The 22467-nt window shown below is 40.8% G+C and overlaps 1 protein-coding gene across 1 annotated transcript in view; it reads right to left on the reverse strand.

Annotated features, from left to right (window-relative positions):
- Window positions 1-3098: 3098 nt before the first annotated feature.
- Window positions 3099-22467, reverse strand: part of CDH4 (cadherin 4) — a 1204972-nt gene continuing 1185603 nt past the window's right edge. Inside the window, exons 14-16 of the mRNA XM_007475618.3 lie at window positions 16704-16843; window positions 12323-12487; window positions 3099-8222 (exon numbers count right to left, since the gene is read on the reverse strand). Of these exons, the coding sequence (XP_007475680.1) occupies window positions 8016-8222; window positions 12323-12487; window positions 16704-16843 (512 nt within the window). The 3' untranslated portion in view covers window positions 3099-8015. The remainder of the gene's footprint in view (window positions 8223-12322; window positions 12488-16703; window positions 16844-22467) is intronic.

Here is a 22467-nt window from a genome sequence, read left to right on the forward strand (position 1 = left end):
TAATGCCTATATTCTTAGATTGTCTTCCATGTGCTCAATATATACTGTGTGGGCACCTAATTGTTTCTACATTGCCTTCTCCATTAGAATGTAAGCTACATGAGGACAAGGACTATATTTTTCTTTCTTTGTTTCCCCAGGACCTGCTTAGCTCAGAGCATGCCCCTTAGTAAATGCATGTGGACTTAAAGAAATGATTAAGGGCCATTATCATTTGCATGGAGATGATAATTGAGCCTATGGAAGTGAACAAGGTCATCAAAAAAAAAAAGAGAGTAAATAATGAAAGGCAAAGAGGGTCCAAGGTAGAACTTTGGGAGATGCTACCAGTTAGTGGGCATGATATGGACAGAGTACCAGCAAGGGAGTCTGAGATACAAAGCAAAGCCAAGCAAAACAACAAAAATGTCTCTGGCCATAAAGAAGTGAAATTTCCAGTTTAGTTTTGAAGCTGGAAGTCAGGGAAGTCAAGGAAATTAAAAAGCCATAATGAAGAGAGAGAACAGTTCAGGTGAAAAGGCAGAAAATCAGGAGATAAAATGGAATTTGTGAAGAGCTGCAGTTAGGCCTGTGTTGCAGGAATATGGGGAGAGTAGAGCATGAGAAGACTGGAAAGGTAGGAACAGGCCACATTGTGAAGAACTTGGAAGGCCACACAAAGGAGTCTATATTTGGTCTTGGAGGTTATGGGGAACTACTGGAGTGCCTCCGGGATGTGACATGGCCAGCTTTAAGTTTAAAAAAAAATCACTTTGCAGCGGAGTGGAGGATGGATTGGAGTAGGCAAAGATTTGAGGCTAGGAAGCCAGTTAGGATTTGTGATAGTCCAGGGAAGAAGTGATGAAGGCCTAGGATAGTGGCTATGTGACTAAAGAGTAAGTGATGTAGAGGAAAGATGTTTTCAAGGTAAAAATGACAAGATCTGGCAATGAATGGGATATCTAGGGTGTGTAAGAGTGAGGAGCTGAGTATGACCCAAAGGTTTTAAACCTGAGTGACTAGGAGAATGAAGGGTCTTTGACAGCAACAGAGAAGATAGGAAGGAGGAAGGTTTTTGGGATTTTTTTGGAAGACAATGAGTTTTGTTTTGGACATATGTTGAATCTGAGAACCCTAAAGACAGTTAATAATGTGGGGTTGGGACTCAGGAACTGGGCAAGGGCTAGAATATAGATCTATAAAGGTGATAATTGAGCCGTTGAAAGTGAACAAGGTCATCAAAAAAGAGAGTAAATAGTTAAAGGCAAAGAAGACCCAGGACAGAACCTTGGGGGATACTTTCAGTTAATGGACATGATATAGTTGGAGAACCAGCAAGAAAAACTGTGATGGAAGGATGGACAGATGGGAGGAGAACCAGGAGAGAGAAGTGTCATGAAAGCCTAGAGAGCAATGAGTATTGAGGTGATCTATAGAGTTCAATGTTTCTGAGGAAGGCAAGAAGGGTTAGAATTGAGCAAAGATTTGTCAATAAAGAGATTGATATTAAAAAGAGTAGGATATGAAAGCAAATTTCAAGGTTGAGAACAGATATGTTAAGTTGACATGACATTAATTTTATGATCCTGAATGAACAATATTCTATAGGCCTGGATGCCTATGCCATAGATTCCAAGACCTTTCTTACTCCTTCCTCCCCTCAGGGAAGTACCATGATATGAAGCCTCTAAACACTGAGTGGCCTCATTAACTAAATCTCCAATTCATTGCCTGACATTCAAGGTTTTCTACAATCTGGCTCAATCTTGCCTTTTTAGACTGTTCTTATATGATCCTCTCTAGGATCTAAACTGGATTACTTTATGCCCCCTCAAATGTTTTCCCTTTATCTTCTTGACTATTCAACTCCTATGCACCCTTTTTTGTTTATGAGGAAATTGAGGCAAATAAAGTGACTTGGCCAGGATCATACAGCAAGTAAATATCTGAAGTTGGATTTGAACTCAGGTCTTCTTGAGTACAGGCCCTTGAGCCACCTAGTTGCCCCATGTACTTTGTAAGCCCAAATAAAAATGCCTTCATGTAGTATTTTTCAATAGTCTCCCCACTCTGATTTGCTAACATTTTCTTTTGAGCCTAATGTAGCAACTTGCTCTGTACTTTCCAAATGTGCTTTTATAATTGGTGTATTATAATGATCTACTCCTTTCCCCATGATTAAATTGTAGGCTCTGTGAGGGTAGGAATCCTATCTTTCCTAGATTGTTATTTACAGCTCTTCATCACTTGCCCCATCCTTTCTTCCTAGTTTTCTTACATACTACTCTTCTATATATTCTCTGGTACATGTATACTGGCAACTCACCTTGTTTGCACTGTGCCTGTGCTTTCTTTCCTCCATGCCTGGAAGGCTCTTCCTCCTCACTTCCTCTACTTAGAACTCCTGGCTTTCTCCACAACTCAACTGAAGTACCACCATCTGCAGGAGCCCTTTCTTGGTTCACTCAGGAGTAGCTGGGATTTTCCTCTTAAGATTATCTTCTAGCTATACCATATGGGTCTTGCATGTTGCTATGGATATACATGCTATGTCTCTCATTGGAATGTAAGCTTTTTGAAGGCAGAGCCAATTTTGGCTTCTCTGAATTGCTAGATCATAATGCAATGTCTGGCACACATGAATGCTTAAAGAAGGTGTACTAATTGATTGCTTTGTGTAGTCTTAAAGCGTTCTCTGAACACAAGAGTTAAGAAATGTTTGTAGAATGAATGCAACCTTTGAGAAGAGGAAATTGGCACCAAGAATGTTGATAGTGAGTTTACTGTGCTTGGACAATTGGGAATACCAATCATCTTAGCCCCCTTCAGGACCCAGGGGACTTGGGTCCTTGGATACTGTCCTAGTTTCATGGCTTTGCTTTGAGAGCAGATCTGCTAGAATCGTTTATTTATTCATCCATTATCAAAGTGAAGAGAGAGGGGAGAAAAAAAGAGAGGGAAAGTGAGAGGGAGGTGGGAGAGAGAGAGACAGACAGACACACCGAGATAAAAACAGAGATAAAGACAGAGAAAGAGACACAGAGAGACAGACAGAGACAGAGACAGAGAGACAGAGACAAAGGGAGACAGAGAGAATGAGAAAAAAAAAAGCCAAGACAGACTCTTTAAAAGGGGGACTTTATTTATTATACTGGAGCAACGCGCCAACGACCCAGCTCTGCTCCCATACACAAGAAATCGGCAAAGCTGTCACTCAGTTTTGAACCAAGATCGCAGTGGCACTAAAAACACATTGAAAACATTGACTCTCTTCCCTTTTTTTTCCTCTTTTTTTTTTGGTACAAAATGGTACAAACAACAATACAAAAGAGTTGTGCTGTTGACGATTACAAAAAAAGTTGGACCTTTTGTTGAACTGCGCAATGCTTGGCGCTGCAGTGTGAATACATTGTACACCAGTCGCCTTGCCCAAAAACAACCACCATCATGCAGGCTGCTACACATTTTGTCCATTGTCAAAAGAAACATGCAAAAGAAAAAAGAATCCAAATGGAAAGAAAAAGGAGAGAAAGGAAAAGGAAGAAGCGTTCTGTTTCTGTACATTGCTGTTGCTTTTCTCCAACTTGATTTGTAGCATCGAGCAGTACCTACATTATATACATACACTTTTGCAGTGAGCAGTTTTAGGCGGTATTCTGGGTACTTGAGTTTTTTTTTTCTTTTTACTTCACCAGAAATTGAGATTTTTTTTTGTCTTTTTACCTTGATTTGGAAAAAAAAAAAAGCTGAGTTGTCCAGTCCTATTTTCTGATTGAAAGTGTCAGGCAAGGCTTTCCCCCTAAGGAAATGGAGGCATTTCTGAGGGGCAGAAGCCTGGCTTTTTTTAATCTGACACTTTTTTTTTAAAGCACTTTGGATGTGCGGAAAGATATTACAGAGAGGATACTTTTGTGGACAAGTGCATTGGGAGGGCCAACAGGAGCAATGTCTCTGTTCTGTTTTCTACCCAATCCTGGTTGGAGCTGAACCATCTTGTTCATTACAGAACAAAAATCCCCTCCCCCAAAATCTAAATCTTGAGCCCATACCCTGCCATGCAAGTTGCTTCTGCTTTTCTCTGGGGGGACTCTTGGGCTTCAGGTTCACTTTTCCACTGAAACTTTGTATTTACAAACTACTATCCACAGACTTTTGACACGGATTGTACTATTGGTTAATGCTAATTTACTAGCCCAAGCCTAGGTTTGGAGATTGCTCTGGGAGGAAATAGGGACCCTAGTGGAGTTGAGATAGGCTAGTTTGAAATAGAGAGAAGAAGCCTTCACCATCCTGCATTCCCATACCCTCTGCCTTCTTAGTGAGTGGACAACAGAGATACTCTGGTGCCCATTGGCAGTGGCAAGAAGCAAAGAGAAAAAAAGCAAGCTCAGAGGAATAAGTGCAGGAAAAATACTCTCTTCTCAGCTCCTTAAGCCCCTCTCATCTTAAATTACAAGATTAAAGGTCAGTGAAAGGGACTCTGAATATCATTTCCTTTCAAGGGCTAAATCAGTTTCCTATTCTTCCATTCTGGTATATGTGTCACTTCAAGCAATGTGGGATTGCCAGTGGGTCTTGGCAACATTATTCCTTTCTCCACAGAGTATTTACAGAGCAAAGGGGTGCATTTACCAACCTTTCACTCCCTTTTTTCTTTAGAATGATGTTCCAAATTCAGGAGCATTTTCTAGAGAGGAGGGGTTCTTGATGTGCCATTTGTGAATAGTTGTCAGGGGGGTCTAAGAATTTTTAACATTTTGATAACTGTACTTTAGTACAATTGGTTTCTTTTGTAATCCTATATTTTCAACACGGGATTTCAAGGAAAACAAATTATGCTTTATTTTGCACATTGAAAAATGTTTTTCTGAGGAGGGCCCATTGGCTTTAATCCAACTGCCAAAGGGGTCCATGATACAAAAAAAAAGATTAAGAGTCCCTGTTTGGGGGGGGGGGAAGGAGAGTGTGTGTAGGGGGAGAGAAATGGGGGGGGTGGCAAGGGGGAGAGAGCCCAGAGCTAGACTTGTATTCTTGGGAAGTTCAGGGAAAAATATGTATACCTGCTTCAGTCAACAAATCATATTCACATTTAAAAATAATTCACAGTCCTCAGGTTAAAAACTTCTACCTGAAAGGTGAACTTTAAATGACAACCACTACCCAACTCACAATCCACCAACCCTAACCCCACCAACAATTCCATTAGTCCCCCCTCCCCCCTCCCTCTTTTGCTCCCTGATCCCCATGAACGTTTCAGACAATTCTCATTGGCTAACTGATCTCAAGTGGTTTGCATAGCATGGCTTAGAACTGGAGTGGGGTGGGATGGGAGAGAAGCTCTCCCTACCACCTGCCTGGTTCCCCCCCTCCCCCTTGACCTCCATGAGAACATCTCCTTGGGGACTTGGGAAAAAATAAATCAGAGGAGGGACCCTGACTCTCAGTTATTTGAAAAGGGATCTCCTACCTCTTTATCCCTACTGCTCCCATTTCCTTTTCTCTGAAGTATTCTAGAAAGTACTAGAAGAGACAGAAATACTATCTGGGTATTAATTACTGATCCACACCACAGTCAGTGCACTTAGGTACAGCCAGTGGGGGTGAGGGTGGTGAAGGTGAGGCACAAACATGACTTAAAATTGGGAGACACTCTACTGTTTGCCATATATGTACCTTAAAGGAATGGAGAAAACACAGGAAAAAGGGCCACAGGCTGAGAAAATCAACACACCACTCCTTTCTCCAAGAAATGATAGGGGGTAGGGAAGAGCCAACAGAATACTAGAGAGTATCCAAGTAAGAGGCACCTTAGGGTGGGTGTAGAGGTTTCTGTGTTGGAAAGAGATGGGAAGGATGCTGTGTATGGGGACTGTGGGTTCCCTACCAAGTGCAGATTACTTAGCAAAACCCATTAAGCTACCATGGTGCACTAGAGGGATGTCCCCCCCCACCAACCCTTTTGGGGACATTTCCTGAGTTCTTGTCTATCATGATGTCATTTTCTCAGGAAGTTCCCTTTAAGTTTCTTCCTTCTCACCAACCAAATGGTGAATGGGGAAACCACACTGGATTACAAATGGGAGGTGGAAAGAGTACATATTTTGAATTCCTTCTGTCCTTTCTGGAGTCCAGACGGCACTAGTTCCAAGCACTCTTTTGTTCCCAGAAGTTGCATCTTAGGGAAGATGGAATCTGGTGAAATGGGAAATGTACAAAGAGCATGTTCATCACTTACAAGCTATAGCAGCCCAGGATTGTTCTCCTTAGTGGGACCCGTTTGCTAACAGAGGGGTCCCTGCCTCTCTCCCTCCTTTACCATTTAGCATTCAGAATCATCCTCATCATGGAAAAAGTCACCATCCTCAGATAGTCACTTTTTGACACAACAACACATAAACTTGGAATCTAAAGGAAAAGAGAGCTTTGACACGTTTTACCATATTCACCCCAAACTCAGTTGCAGAATGTTCAAAACAAAAGAAAACAACACAGTTTATCCAGAGACTCATAGCACAGGACTTAGGTGGTTTCTAACCCAAGAAACATGGTTTGTATCATGTATCCATGCAGGTGAATCATCTCACAGACATTAAGACAGAAACCCACAAGTCCGAATCAGTAAAGGGGGAAAATGTTGTTTTCAAATCTAATGGCTATTTCTTTTTGGTTTAAAAGGACCTTACATACAAACTAGGTAGTTACTACCATTTCTAATTCTGAGGTTCAGTTTTCTTGATGCTACAAAACCTTTCGCTAAGTTGGCATTCTTGGAGCACAGCCAGGAGCACACACCACAGAGTGAGCATGCCTTCAGCTACGGTTGCCACTGTCCCCCGTGGACTTGATTAGAGTGAGCAGTGTCAGACACCCCACTGGATAGTGGGGACACACACTAGCTGGTTTACATGGTGTTGTCTGGCTTTGGCTGTTGGTGCTTGGAACAGGAATACTCTACTAGGCGAGGGAGACAGAAGTGAGGGTGATGGGCTAATGAAGCCAGGCTACATCTTTGACACTGAGTGGGGAGGTGGTGGGTGAGGTCCCTGTGAAATGTTAAAGTGATAAAAAAGCAGTATCTGTCCTAGGGAATGTCTATACATCAGTGAAGATGCCTGACAGCAACATGTAGCTGGCCAGGATTTAGTTCCGGGACTCGGTAGCCTGGGGGCAGCCAGAAACCTGTGGAGGGCAGAACACAAAGAGATGTTCCTTTGGTCTTTTGGTGGTTGTATGGGTAGAGAATTTTCACCAGGCCTAGTGGAGACTTTCCAGAGGAGCCCATAGCCCAAGGCGAATCAGCCTTGCAGTTTTATGTGGCTACCTCAATTGTGGCCAGGGGAGAAGTGAAAAGCACACATGTTAACACTGAACTATAAATGGCAAGGATCACTAATCCACCACCTTCGGAGTACTAAAGAATGGCTGTTCAGATTTTCACCCAAAATATGTTTTGTGTTTTTGTTTTTTTAGTTTTGTGAAACAAGTCATTTACTTTTTATTGATTTATTTTTTCTTTAAAAAATGTAAAAGAAAAAAAAAACCACCCAAAAATAAAAACCAGAAACAATCTCCATGGTTCCTTCATTATTCCTTCAGAGCCAGAACTAGCTTGGGGTCAGAGAGAGTGCTGCTCATGATGGTCGAAACTTTTGTTTGTTTTTAATCGCTCCTGAGATCGAGGGAATCTGATACATGTACCAAAAGGCACTTTCAATTTTTTTTAAAAACAGTACTTCTGTTCTAAGAAATTCAAGTTAAGACAGAGTGCCTTTCACTCTCCTTAGTCATAAAGCGGATATTGTAATGAGCCATAGCCCTGCTGACACTTAAAAAAAAATGGAGCAGAGACAACAAGTGTTCATGCTAGACAGCTCAATGTTCTGGGAAAAAAAATAATCAAAGTAACTCCTAACTCACCACTAAAATAATACAGTCAGCAGGGGGAAGTAATTAAAAAAGCTGCCACTTTTGTACAGCTCTTGCTTCTCTGCTGTCCATTCGCTTTTTTCGATTTTGTTCTAAGAATGTGAGGTCAGTTAATCTTCATCGCCCCCTCCATACATGTCTGCAAGTTTCTTGAACCTGGGTCCCCAGTCGTTGAGATAGTCGTAGTCTTGGTCTCCAGAGCTGGAAGAGTTCAGAGAGCTGACTGAACCGGCTGTGGAACCACTTCCTTCATAGTCGAAGACCAACAGGGAATCATAGGGGGGTGCTGTGGGGTCATTGTCTGCAGCTCGCAGCCCCTGGATTCACAAAAGACAGAGTGTTAAGAAGGCAGTGGGGAATCCAGGGATGGGGTGGACATAACGGGTATCCCACCCTGTAGGACGACACTCCCTGAGTTGTCCCCTAAGCTATTCTAAGCCTCCTCCATCTTTACCTGTAAAATGAAAGGGTTGGACCAGGTGATCTCTAAGACCCTTCCAATATATGATTCTATGATTACGACTCTATGCTTAGGAGAGTTATATGGGATGAAAACATTTAAGAGACTACAACAGAGGGTAGCTTAAAAGATATCAGCCCATCAAGGTGGCTATTCTGCATGCATTTATTATCCTATTACCTCCTGATGTCATCATCACAGCAAGCACCATATACATGGGCTCCACATTCCAAACCCCAAGTAGCTTTCCTTCTGCCAAAATGCTCTGGGAACCTTGAACAAGGCTGTTATCCAAAGGCAGGGAAAGAACACTTCTATTACTTCCATATTGCTTAGGATGCTCATGGAGAGCTGGGGTCCAATTTTACCATCAATATGAAATCTCAACTTTAGTTCCTCCATTCTTTGCCTCAGTTTTCCCACTTGCAAACTAAGGCTTGTACCAGGTACGTTTGTTTTGAAGGAATATTATCTTAGCTAGATAGCATCTTTTGATTTTTTTAAAAGATGAAAAATCCTTTAATTACCCTTCAAGGACTACATTTTCTACTTTCTTCCCCACGCCTGAGGACAATGTGTATGCATTTCACGAGTTTGCAGTCTCCAAATGGTTTTTCAAGGCCCTTTATCCTCACTCCAGAAGGGAAGGATGTAACTAGTTTATGCTACACACATTTAAATATAAATCCCATTTGCTAAAAACAATTTCTCACACATTCCGGGACAGAGGAGAAAAGATGGGACTGTCTCAAATTAGGATTCATGTTTCACCTCCTTTACAGAGGCAGTGAGTTAGAGGAGTGATAACAACACTTTCTGCATCTTCTATTGCCTTATTGGGTGGCACAAGGCCATGACTTTAACCTGACTATACCTTTTAGTGCAAGGTACTCAACCTCTAGTCATGCTGGGAAGAATTCACTTTAGAGTTGTGTGGAAAACCATGTCATATTCACATGGGTGTGTGTTTTTTCAAAGCTAAGCCCTGGTAGAGTCTGAGATTTTAGAACATGAAGATAGATTATGCCTCTCGCTAGGTGACCCAGGGCAAAATATTCTGGGTTTTAATTTCTTCTGTCAAATGAGAAAGTTGAATTAGACAACCTCTAAGTTCTCTCCTATATCTATTATTACATGGTCTATGTTCTAAGGTGTCTTCCAGTGTTTCCCTAAGACATAGGAGAATGTGGACAGTAATGAGCCATAGGGAGGCCCTCATCCCCCAGTCCCCTCCTTGCCCACATTCAACGAGACACCAGAGAGCCTAGATTAGATCAGTCCACGAAGAACCCTTCTCCTTCTCTCAGACCTTTCTCTGTACAGATCCTGTTGGAATTTACTCTTCATTCAATCTTACTGTCATCTTCATTGTCCTTTCTTGCGCCCCCTGGAAGATAGCTGGGAGCAATCAAAATATTCTGACCCTTTGGTCTACTCTGCCCTTCCCATCAGTCACAGGGACATAGCCATTTATACCACTTTAATGAGTAGGGAGTCACCACCAACAATCCATCCAGTAAGATAGAGGTCCCCTGGGCCTTACCATCTGCCTGAAATTGGGTTGTCTAAACCACTGGACTTTTGTATTTGTTCTGTAGCTGAGTTCCTCCCATATGTATTATCTCTGAATTGGAGTGTGAGCTCCTTGAAAGTTGGAGCTCAGTTTTCTATTTGTATCTGTGACATTTAGAAAAACATTTGGCACAAAATAAGCCCTTAAATGATATTTCAACAATCAATCAGTTCTAATTGTAACATTCTATGTTAGAACATTCTATGTCACATTAACATTTCATGATTTTACCGTTCTAAAAGAATGTAATTTTTGCCAGACTTCAAGCTGTGAAAGGCAAGGGGAACTTGTAACCATTAAAGAAGAGATCTTCTGGGTGCTCATCTCTAGAAACCTGATTCAACAATAAACATTTTATGTGAAGGAGAACCTTGTTATGCTTTGAAACTATCAGTTTGAGAGACCAGTGAATGGAAAAATCATGGGAATTCACTTTGCTGATGTACAGATGCATGATCTTTCCTTTCCTTTCCTTTCCTTTCCTTTCCTTTCCTTTCCTTTCCTTTCCTTTCCTTTCCTTTCCTTTCCTTTCCTTTCCTTTCCTTTCCTTTCCTTTCCTTTCCTTTCCTTTCCTTTCCTTTCCTTTCCTTTCCTTTCCTTTCCTTTCCTTTCCTTTCCTTTCCTTTCCTTTCCTTCCCTTCCCTTCCCTTCCCTTCCCTTCCCTTCCCTTCCCTTTCCTTCCTTTCTTTCTATCTCTCTGTCTCTGTCTCTGTCTCTCTTGCTTTGTCAGAAGGAAATGGATCATGTCAGTTCGTTTTTGTCTGGACTACAACTAGACTCCTAGTTTCAATTCAGTAGATAAAAAGTAATTCTTAAACCACAATTATATTCCAGGCACTGAGCTAGGCTCCAGAAATGCCAAGAGAAAAGCAAAATAATCCCTACTCCCATGGAGCTTACATTCTACTTTGGGGTACAAATTTTGTCTGAACTGCAAGTAGTCAGAAGTTTTCTTTGCTAAGAGAAACTTTTCACTCTAAGTTAAAAAAAAAGGGGGGGGGGGCGTGGAATTAGATTTATTCTAATTAACCCTAGGGCAAAAATGAAGTACTAGCTAACTAGCAAATGAGATACCTAATTATAGCAGAGGGTTCCAAGACTATATACTATGGTTGTTAAAACGTTATAGTTATCCATATTGAAAATATTCTATTTTTAAACAGGGAAAGCATAAATGAATGACAAAAATGTATTCCATATTCTCTACTCAATTGGCTACTCCCATGTAAAAAGTCCTAGTAGGTTTGAATTATGAGGCCATATTCTAGGTATTGCTTATTTATGTAGTGGCAGATTTTTTAATTGCACCCTAGTGCTTAGGTGATAGTGATGGGGGAATGGGAATAGATTCTGGGTTACAAGACTGACAATCAACCCCCAAATGATTGTTATAGCCAATGGAAAGTTCAATGGGAGAATTCCAGTGGTCAGGGCAAGTCAATGAGGGAGAACTTTTTGGAAAGAGAGCCTTTTAGATCTCCTCTATTTTCCTTTTTCTTTTTAAAAATATTTTCCCCCAATTACATGTAAAAACAATTTTTAACATTTCCACCTTCTCTCCTGTCCTCCCTTCCACTCCTTTTCACTCCCTGAGATGGCAAGCGATCTGATATAGATTTCACATGTTTAATCATACAAAACATCTTTCCAAATTTAGTCATTTTGTGGAAGATATTAAATCTCTTCTAAAAGCAGGTAGTTAGTGCAGTAAATAGAATACTGGGTCTCAAGGCCAGAAGACACGTGTTCCAATCTGACCTCAAACATTTTGTTGTGGGACTCTGAATAAATCACTTAATGCCCTTCAGCATTAGTTTCCTCATTTGTGATATGGAGATAATAATAGCATCTACTCTGATGGGTTTTTGTGAAGACCAAATGTGATTACATTTGTAAAAGCTTAGCACATAGTAGGTGCTTAATAATAGCTTGTTCCCTCCTCACCTCTCTAAGAAGTACCATTTAGGAGACAGAACTTTCTATCTATAGGTAAGGCCAACCTTCATTAAAAAAAAAAATCTCAAGGCCAACTTATGTTTTTAGCCTCAAAAGAGGAACATTCATTTGGTTTGCTAAGGTAAAAAAAAAAAGGATTCTCTGGGCTAGGCACCAAGTCTTCAAGAATCATGGTCAATTGATGCTTTGAGGCAGCTCAGTCCAGAGTATCTTCAGATGCAAGTTGGTATCTGCAACATGAAATCCAGAACTATATTCTAGAATCATGCTTGACTTTACCAATTGACATATCTGTAATGTTTTCTTCCAAAGGCTTTGAGCAAATTTTGTCTTCAGAGCTGTATACCACCAGGCTCTAAAGACTCCATCTAATTCCATCATCCTATCCAGTTAGTTCACCCCCTTTCAGAGTTTCAGGAAACTCTCACCTCATTGATGAAGTCGCCAATGTCTCCAGGATGAGGTACAACTGGCCTGATGGGGTACTGGGGCTCAGCTCCCACTGGCCTCTCATCCACCCGCCTCACACCTGGTGCTTTGTTTAATACGTGGTCCATTGTCTCTGGTTGTTGAAGTTGGCTTAGATCATAATCCTAAAATGAGGGGAGATGTTCAGTGTTAGAACTAGGAGGGACTTTGTTGAAAGTCATTAAATAATAATAATGATGATGATGATGATAATAACAATAGTAGCTTAATCATGCAGTCATTAATAATTTACAGAGTAGTTAAATGACTTGCCCAGGTCACATAGCTAGCAAATGGAGACAGGTTATAAATGGAGGTCTCCTCCTGACTCCAGTGCTTGAAGCTAGGCAAGTCTAACTATTCTTCCACGTAACCTTTCCTTCTCTGCATCTATGATTCTGAATTGAAAATCAAAGTATTTAAAACTGCAAATCACAAACTTAATATTTAGTTTGGAAAAGAGAAAACTTATGGAGCATTAGATTCCCAACCCGTAAAGAAGTGGGGACCAATGAATAGAAGCAATTAATAGGCAGAGAACATGATGGAGGTCTGAGGATGGTTTGAAAAGGGAGTATAGTGAAAAGACTGCAGAAAATGAGGAGAGGCTAAGCAGAATGGAATCGGAGTAGAAGAGCAGTATTCAACCAGTCTTTGGGGCTTTGGAAGGAGCCAGCTGAATAGAGAAATAGTGGTTGGCAGTGTACAATTTATGCATAGAATAAGGTCAGGAAAATACTTTTCGAATGGTGATTGGTCTGACAAAGAATCAGCCTAGGATAATGAATTTGAAAGTGGCAGGAGGCTAATTACGGCCCCTCCTCATTCAGTTGCCTCCATGTGATTGAGGGTCCAAATAGGATGGATGGCATCAAATATGCGAAAAGCTAAAATATGGAAGGGGAATTATTGATATTCTGGTGTGACTTAGGGCCAGGAAGTAGGCAGAAGTTATAGGGATGCCATTATTGGCTCAATATAAAGGAAGAATTTTTCTAACCTCAGAGTCAGAACAAAGTAGCCCAAAAGGCTTGGTCCATTTTTCAGTCATGGCACAGGCCACTTCGGGTGAGCTGGCAGATATTTTCACCCTAATCTTCAGAGTCTTTTGAATGAATGGGGGAAAGAAGCTGTCCCTACGGAGGCCTTAACTGAGTTAAGCTGTCTTTAGCTTGAAGTTCATTTATGAAATAGACACTGGCTACTACAGCTTTGCACAGGAAAAGAAAGATGAATGGAAGGAATAAAATCCCCAAACACATTTAGACATTTACAAATGAGAACCAGAGAGAGAAATTAAAGGCATATTAGAAGCTATTAAGGGAGCTATATTCTACTCTACCAAGGCAAGAGATACTGAGACAGTAGCTATAGGCACGGGGCTGCTGAGGCAACTGGCGGCTTTGGTGGTCTGGGATGCCCTCCCTTGAGCTAAGCCCATCCTCAGGTGCTTTGATCACTGCTGTTCCCCCCACCCCTTGGACCTCTGGAGAAAGGGCCTACAGTTTCCTTCCTTCCTTATGTGAAGATGGGATTAACTCGCCCCTCACAAATTTTTCTCCAATAAAATTTTAAATCTTGGATTTTGGGAAAATTATGCACTTAGCTCTTCTGAAATCTACCCTACTGTCTTTGGGAACAGTGATGACAGTCTCCGCGCCCCCCCCCCCATATCATACATACTTACATATGTATATACAAATATACATTTAATTATATAATATGTAATTAATACATGATTTAATTAAGATATTTAATTTAATATATAATCAATATATATTTAACATATAATATCGCTATATAATTTCATTTAAATGATAACTACTAAATATACATATACCTGATAGTTTCCATGGCACCATCCCAATCTTTGATATAATAACCAATGTGCATATAGTGCTTTAATGTTTGTAGAAGCCCATTATGTATATGATACCTTGATATTCTCAGCCATTCTGTGAGGTAGCTGCTATTATTATACCCATTTTACAGATGAAGAAACTGAGACAGGAAGAGGTTAAATGACTTTGCTGAAAATCACATAGCTAGTAAGTGTCTGAGCTAGGGTTTGGATTCAGGTCTTCCTGATTCTAAAAGTGGCAATTGATTTGCTACAATACCTAATTACCATTTCTGGAGCAGGATGACAATCATGTAGGGGAAGTTAACCTTCCTTTTACAGATGCAGAAACTATTATGCAAAGAAGGCAAATGACTTGCTTAGGAACACTCAGTGAGTTAATGCTGTCAGTTTAACCCTTAAACATGGCAGAAGTGGTAATGGGCTGATAGGAAACACTAATTAAGAATGTAGCTTCTCAGCCAAGCACTGAGCACTCTAAGTGCACGGACCATGCTTCCCTTTTCCTCCACAGCAAAGAACACAGGGTCAGGGAGGCAACAAACACTCAATAAATACTAATTTTTTTTTTGAGGCAGTTTAGGTAGCACAATGGATAGAGTATCAGGCCTGGAGTCACGAAGACACATATTCTTGCATTCAAATCCAGTTTCAGACACTTAATAGTTGTGTGATCCTGGGTAAGTCACTTAATCCTGCTTGCCTCAGTTTCCCCATCTATAAAATGAGCTGGAGAAGGAAATGGCAAACCCCTCCAGTATCTTTGCCAAGAAAACCCCAGAAGGAGTCACAAAGAGTTGGACAAGACTGAAATACAACTTAACCAAAGTCTTCCATTGTGGGTTGCCTGCTGGACAGCTCCTGGACAGTCAGGATCTTTCATCAGCATTTCAAACTGGGCATCTCCCAAACTGAAGTCTTCCCACTTGGAGTCAGGAGAGACCCTAGGTCTGATTCTGCATCTGACACTAGCAATTCTCAACTTCTTTGCAACTGTTTCTATATTTGTAAAATGAACATAACACTGGCATTGTAGTACTTATCTCATAGGGTTATTTTGGTGATCAAATGTAGCCAGGTGTGTTGGGCCTGAAGTCAGGAAGACCTGAGATCAAATTTGCCCTTAGACCCTGGGCCAGTCACTTAACCTTGTTGGCCTCAATTTTATCATCTGTAAAATGAGCTGGAGAAGGAAATGGCAAACCACTCCAGTATCTTTGCCAAGAAAACCCCAAATGGGGTCATAAAGTGTTGGATGTAACTAAAAAAGGACTGAACTTTGCCTCCTAAACAAAGTTGATACTTTTCCTAACATCCAAACTTCTGTTTACCTTGGCTCCAGTGGAACCTTCCAATCTTGTCTCATACTACTTTTCTTCGTGTTTTCTATCTTCCAGACAGACATACTGCTCTTGTCCTACTCTTGCCCATTGCCATGATTTTTCTCAGGCTGTGGTGCTGGCCTGGAATGGAATCTTCTCCAGTCTCCACTCATTGAAATCTCTTCCTTTTCTTCAAGATTTAACATTGGTACTACTGTTTCAATGGGATTTCCCCCAATCACTCTTCCCATTCACCTCCACTATCCCAGCTAAAATGCTCTCTTAAGATTTTTCATAGTACTTGCCTGGAACTCTTATTTTGCACTAATAATAATGACAACAATAACAATAACAACAAAAATAATAGCTAACATTCATGTAGTAATTAATGTGTTAAGTAATATACAATTGTTATCTCATTTGATTATCACAACAACACTGGGAGTTGTTGCTATTATTATCACTCCCATTTTATAGATGAGGAAACTGAGGCAAAGAAAGGTTAAGTGATTTGCCCAGGGCCACTCAATCAGCAAGTATTTAAGGCAATATTGCAATTCAAGTATTCATGAGATACATTTTATGTCAGTTACTTATTTACATGTTCTATTGTTTCTAATAGATTGTAAACTCTTAGAGTGCTGAGACCATGTAATTTTCCATCATTTTATGCCTAGATCTTGGCCCATAGTAAACATGGAAGTTCCTAGGATCATAGATATAATGCTGAAAGGGAACTCAGGGGCTTTCAAATCCAAATTATTTATTTTTCAATGAACAAAAAAGAGAACCAGGGTGCTACAGTCACATCTGAAGTAAATGTCAGAAGTAGCATTTGAACCCACATTCTCCAACTCCAGAGTCAGTTCTTTCTTTATACTATTTATTGAACTGAATAAAGAGAGAGTAGAGTGAATTAGCTTTTTTTCCTGAAGAAGGTGGGACTCAAATAGATAGGTAGCTCTTAGACAGGTGAGTACCAGTACTCCATCTTTTTTTTTTTGAGTGCCATTCAGCATTGATCTTTCCCAGCCTAATTCTCTTCTTGAATACTGAATAGCTTGAAAATAGCTAATGTATTGAAGGGATGGAGCCATAAGGAGAGAGGCTGGAGCTGGGGTCCTAGAGAGATTTGAAAATGAACCCAGACCCTCTCACCTGGTCTTCCTCGCCTCCTCCCTCCTCATCGTACTTCAGGATGTTGTCTCTAACATCATCCTCAGGATCAATGAGAAGCTGCTTAGTATGCCGCTCCTTCTCCCGGCGTTTCATCCATACCACAAACAGCAGAACCATAGCTACAATGGTACAGAACCAACAAGCGCATGAGAACTTTGTTTGCAAAAAGCAGCACCAATATCCTTTAATTCCTACCTCTTTGGCTTTGCCTAGGCATCCTTTCCTTTTCCTCTCAGCTCAAATCCCATATGTGCTTGGGGAAGCAGTGCTGGATTTGGAGTTGGAGGACCCATGTTCTGTTCCTAGCTTTGCTACTTACTAGTTATATAATGGTGGACAGTCATTTAAATGGCATCAGTTTTGTGCTCTCTAAAATGAAGGAACTGTACTAGCAGGGTATTTTTCCTGGAGACTCAATGTGCAAAAGAGAAATGCCCGTGGTGATGCATCGGAAATATCTATGATAGACTGATTGACATCTTGCACTTCCTTGATGGAGACTGTCAAGTCCTGAGGGGAATTGGCTGCAGCTTTTTGTTAGCTATTGGCAGCAGAAGCAAACAGCACTTCTGCTCTGTGGGTCCCATTTTATTAAAGCAGTATTTGCACTAGAGTTAGAATTCAACCTCATTGTAAGCAGCATCAGTACAGGGATATTTGAACATTTCTGGTCCAGACTAAGCAAGATGAGAAAGGAAAGTTTTGGAATCTAGAGCTGGAAGGGATCTTGATCATCTTGCAGTTCAATGCCTTTGTTTTACAGAGGAGGAAACCAAGACAGAGTTTTTAAGATCACACCCATGAGAAATAATAGAGCTGGGAATTTGGTCTTCAGGTCCTCTGATTTCAAATCTAGGCTCCTTTCCACTGTAGCATGATGCTTGCCCAGAACTGCACCTTTTTAACTAATGCAAGAAAAGGCAAAGTTGAAGAAGCAGTTGTAGTTCTCAAAATACACAGCAGGAAAAGTGGAGATGGTTTAGCATATACTTGCCCTCCTGATGACAAAGGAGTTGGGATAAGGTTACAAGAAATCAGAACACAGATAAGCTGAGCTAAGGCTCTGGGGGCAGAACTGCACCAGATCAGGGATTGCACCTGTCTGCATGGCAGGGTAAGACTGGGGGACAAGGGAATCATATCTTGCACAGGCTTTCTTGCTTATTATTTCTTGCTTAATTATTATCCTAACTATTCTCTTCCTATTGCCCCCTATTCCTTCTCTTTCTCAATTTTAATTTTTTCTTCCTTTGCCTATGAATTCCTTCCTTCTTTCCTTCCATCCTTTCTTCCTTCCTTCCTTCCTTGATTTTCTTTCCTTCCTTGATTTTCTTTCTCTATTACCTTCCTATCTTCCCTCTCTTCTTCCTCCTTTCCTCCTCTTCCTTATTCTCTCTCACATTTTTGTATTCTCTTTTTTCACTACAGATTTCCTGGTTTCTCTTCCCCCTCCATCTGTCTCAGTCTTTCTCTTTCTTCCCCTAATTCTTACTCATTCTCTTATACTACCTCTATGTCTGAATGTATATTTATCTACTTATCCCTGTTAATGGTACCACCATTCTTCTCATCAGTTAGGTATGTTAATTAGGCATCCTTAACTTTTCACTTTGTCTCAAAATTTATATCCAAATAGTGGTCAGGTCTTATCAATTCTATCTACAAAAAAATTTCTTGCCAACTTCTTCTTTCCATTCTTACTACAACTATCTTATTTCAGGCCCCCATTACCTCTTACCTAGACTTTTGATTTCATTAGTTTCTTAATTAGTCCCCCAGCTTCTAGTTATTCCTCTTTCCAATCCACACTCCACATTGCTGCTGAATTAATATTCTTAAAGCCCAAGGGTAACCATGTCACTTCTCTGCTCAGGAAGCTTCAATGGCTCCCTATTACCTCTAGGGATAAAATATAAGCTCTTTCATTTGGCATGTATAGCCTTTTACAAGTTGGTTCCAGCTTTCCCCCTGAGGCCGATCATTATTCTTTCCTTGCGTGTTATGCATTATAACTAAACTGGCTGCTTCCTGTTCACAGTGTTCCATCTCTCTCCTCTGTGCCTTTGTACAGCCTATTCCCCATGCCTGGAATGTTTTCCTTCTTTTACCCCCATTTCTTAGAGCCTCTGGCTCCCTTCAAAGCTTGGCTTTAATATTGTATTCTATAAGAGCTTTTTCTGATTTTTGTTATTAGTGTTTCCTATATCAAATTAATGCATAGTTATTTTGAATATATCTTATATATACAAGACATATTTATATGGAGGGCTGGCCTTGAAACCAGGAAATCTTGGATTCAAGTCCTGCCTCTGACTTGTACTGGCTATGTGAATCCAGGTCAAGTCACTTAAACTCACTGTCCTGGGCAATTCTCTAAGACTCTATGTGACCAGAGAAGGTACTGACCCAAACTGGCACAGGGAGTTTCCTCAACTGAGAGTTTCCTATATCAATGAATCACAGGTATAGTCCCTATCCCGAGTTCATATTCTGCCTCAGACACTTCCTAACTGTGTGACCATAGGCAATTAAGTCACTTCAGTCTCAGTATAATTAGTTAATGAATTCACTCAGGCTCATTTCCTTTATTTATAAAATAAGGATAGTAATAACACCTATGTAATGGGATCAAATGAGACATGTGCAAAGTGTTTTGCAAAACTGAAAGTACTGCATCAATACCGGTTATTATTATCCTTATTACCCAGGACTGTGTTAGTACATTAATGGCTAAATAAATGTTGGTTAAATTGAACTGAATTTTGTTCTCTGTCCTTTCTCTTGTCTTCCCTCTCTTCTGCTACCTGACCTTCTTATTGCCTCTTGTTAGTATCACACCTCTGTCATTCCTTCCTTCAAAATAATAACGATCACTCACCATTCACAGGTTACCACTGACCTTTCCTACAATGATCCTGGGATTCAGGTAGTGTAAATATTGTTGTGCCCATTTTACAGATGAGGCAACTGAGGTGTAGAGTTGCAAAGTGACTTATTCCAGGCCACAGAGCAAATTAAAATGAACTTCAAATCAGTCTGTACAACCCTGAGTCTAGTGGCCTTTGTACTTCAATTATTACACCCATGTCTTCATGTTTTTTTTATCCTCTTCATCTGAATGCTCTCTCTTCTACCCATTGCCTATTCAGATGCCACCCATCTTTTTAAGAACCATGCCAAAAGCCACTTCCTTCCTGAAGTCTTGCTTAATTCTTCCAGCCCTCATTGATTTCTGAGATCAGAGAATGAAGAGCCTCTGAATTACTACAGCACTTAGAATAAATAACCCTGTCCGGTGCCTCATTATGCAAAAAGCCAGCTTGTATTATTTGCTATTTATTTCCCTAGTTTTTCTCGTCTTACCTGCTCTAGACTGTAAGCTTTGGAGGGAAGAAGCAATGCCATTACTTTTGTGTATTGAACTCAGTGCTGGTCTTATTGTAGGAGCTCAGCAAAGATTTACCTTCTAATGATTTGATCATTTGCCAAGAGGAAGTGTGCATAGGGAGCAGGAGAGACCTGGGTGTATGGTTCACGGGAGATTATTGAACCCTCCTCATCTTCTCCCTTGGACAGAGGGTTTTGTTTTGAAATTCTCTGGTATGCTGATCACATAATATTGTATATTATTATGTTGTGACTCATTCTCCCACTTGGCTATTATCTATACATGGAGTTAGTTCTCTACAACCTGCTCCAAATGATTTTTCTAGTGTGATTTCACACTTTCTAGGCACCCTACCTCCCAGGCAAACTGGACTAGCCCAACTAGCTTCTGCTTTAACTCTGGCATTCCATCTTCCATCTCAGGGCATTTATACGAGTGGTCCATGAGGTCTGGGATTTGTTTCCTCGATACCTGCACTTCTCAGAATCTCTACCATTCTTCAAGGCTCAGCTCAGGTATGACCTCCTCCTCAATGAAGCCTTTCCTGATCCCTCTCCAATCTTTGCTCTCCACTGTAATGCTTCTACTTCCTCAAATTTAATTTCTTCTCTGTGTACTACTTACACTCTATAGGAGAAAGAAACCTCCCCATATGGCTGTTTTATTCTTGTTTTTGTTGCCCCAGTGCCCAGTAGTGTCCCTTGCACACAGTCCTAATGAAGATGTGTGATTTTTGTCTCTCTCCCTCAGGAATCTTTCTATGACTGAAGAAAATTTCTAGGATGAGAGAGTTGTCTGGCAGGGGAGAGGGGGGGAAGTTTTGATTTGCTGGGATCTCATGACTAGTGTGATGGGCAGAATTTGAATCAATGCCTTCCTGACTCCAAATCCAGTATAATGTAACCCTTTGCCTTTCACTTTGCACATAACATAGGCTTACTGAAGGGAGGTTGAATTAGAGCCTGGAACATGTCTTCTTTTAACTTTCTATATTCCTCAGAGCTTAGAACAGTGCTCTGTAGACAGTAGGCACTTAATCAATGTTTGGGTTAAGGGATGAATGGATAAAAGGCCCAGAATGGGTGTGACTTCTGTCAGTGTTTTAAGCATCAGACAACCTACAAGTAATACACTTGAAGTATCCCATACCCAGGGCCAGGGAATGGGGACAGACAAGGTGATTTTGTGCCTCATGCTTTGAGCTGTCCAAGGAGCCACTGTGAGTTGGGGAAAGTACAGTATTTCACTTCCTTCTTTGCTGAGGTAGGGGACTGTGGGTCAGGAACACTACACGGGCAGCCTGGTGATGTAAAGGAGAACATGCTGGGCTTTAAGTGAGGAAGACCAGAATCCCACACTGGCTGTATGATTTTGGGCAAATTGTTTAATCTTCCTTTGACTCAGTTTTCTCATCTATAAAATGAGAGAGTTAGACTCAGTGTCTTCTTAGGTCTACTTCATTTCTAATTCTATGAACCTATGCTATCCCATCGGACTCCTGTGATGTTAATTAATTTTGATGAATTATTTCCCTTCCCTCCCTCTTTCTTGTTTTATTCCTTGTTACCAGGGATGGCTTTTGGTGGGGGGAGGGCTATTTTCAGAAATGAAAATGAGATGAAAACAAAAGATATCAATAAAAAAGAACATCAACCCCTTTGCATTTTAGTCTTACCGCTTAGCCTTTCCTTCTCAGCTCCTCTCTCTATCCTGCATCATCAGTGAGAGCAGGAGAGAGCAGTAGCCCCAGCTTCTTCTAGAAGCCAAGATGAACAAGAAACTTGCAGTTTACCTAATTTTCTCTCCTTGTTCTGAGAGATGTGGTATTTATGCCCAACACGGAGGTGTTGAAGTGACTAGAAGAGGACTGGACAGCTAATTACTGGCACTCAGTGCCAACTGGCTGCCGCCTCGGCCTGTTCACGGTGCAATTTTCAGAGTTCAGCATTTTTTTAATGCCTAGTTGAGATTTGCTTGTGAGTAGTAGGAGAATATAACTCTCCTCTCTGACATAAAACCTCCGAGCTATTTAGTGAGCTTTTAAAGCCCTTTTCTGTTTTCTAAGAGTCATTCACAACAAGCTACCTGCCTGGTGCACAAAGGTGGTTTTGTAATAACTACACTGGCTTCTGATGTTCCCTTTCTCCTCCTGGTGGGAAAGCCTGTCATGGATGATGCTGTCAGAACTTCCTTAAAGGACAGACTTTTAGCATGTCAATAGCCAAAGTTGGGCTTCCTTCCACATTTCATTCCCCCAACAGATTGGAAAGCAGCATTGCTCCAGTTACAATTCCATTTGGATTCTGAATGGAGTCACCTAGAAATCAATTTTTGTGTAACAAGGTGGGACAGAAA

The sequence above is a fragment of the Monodelphis domestica genome, chromosome 1, assembly GCF_027887165.1.
Source record: "Monodelphis domestica isolate mMonDom1 chromosome 1, mMonDom1.pri, whole genome shotgun sequence".
Taxonomy (NCBI): domain Eukaryota; kingdom Metazoa; phylum Chordata; class Mammalia; order Didelphimorphia; family Didelphidae; genus Monodelphis; species Monodelphis domestica.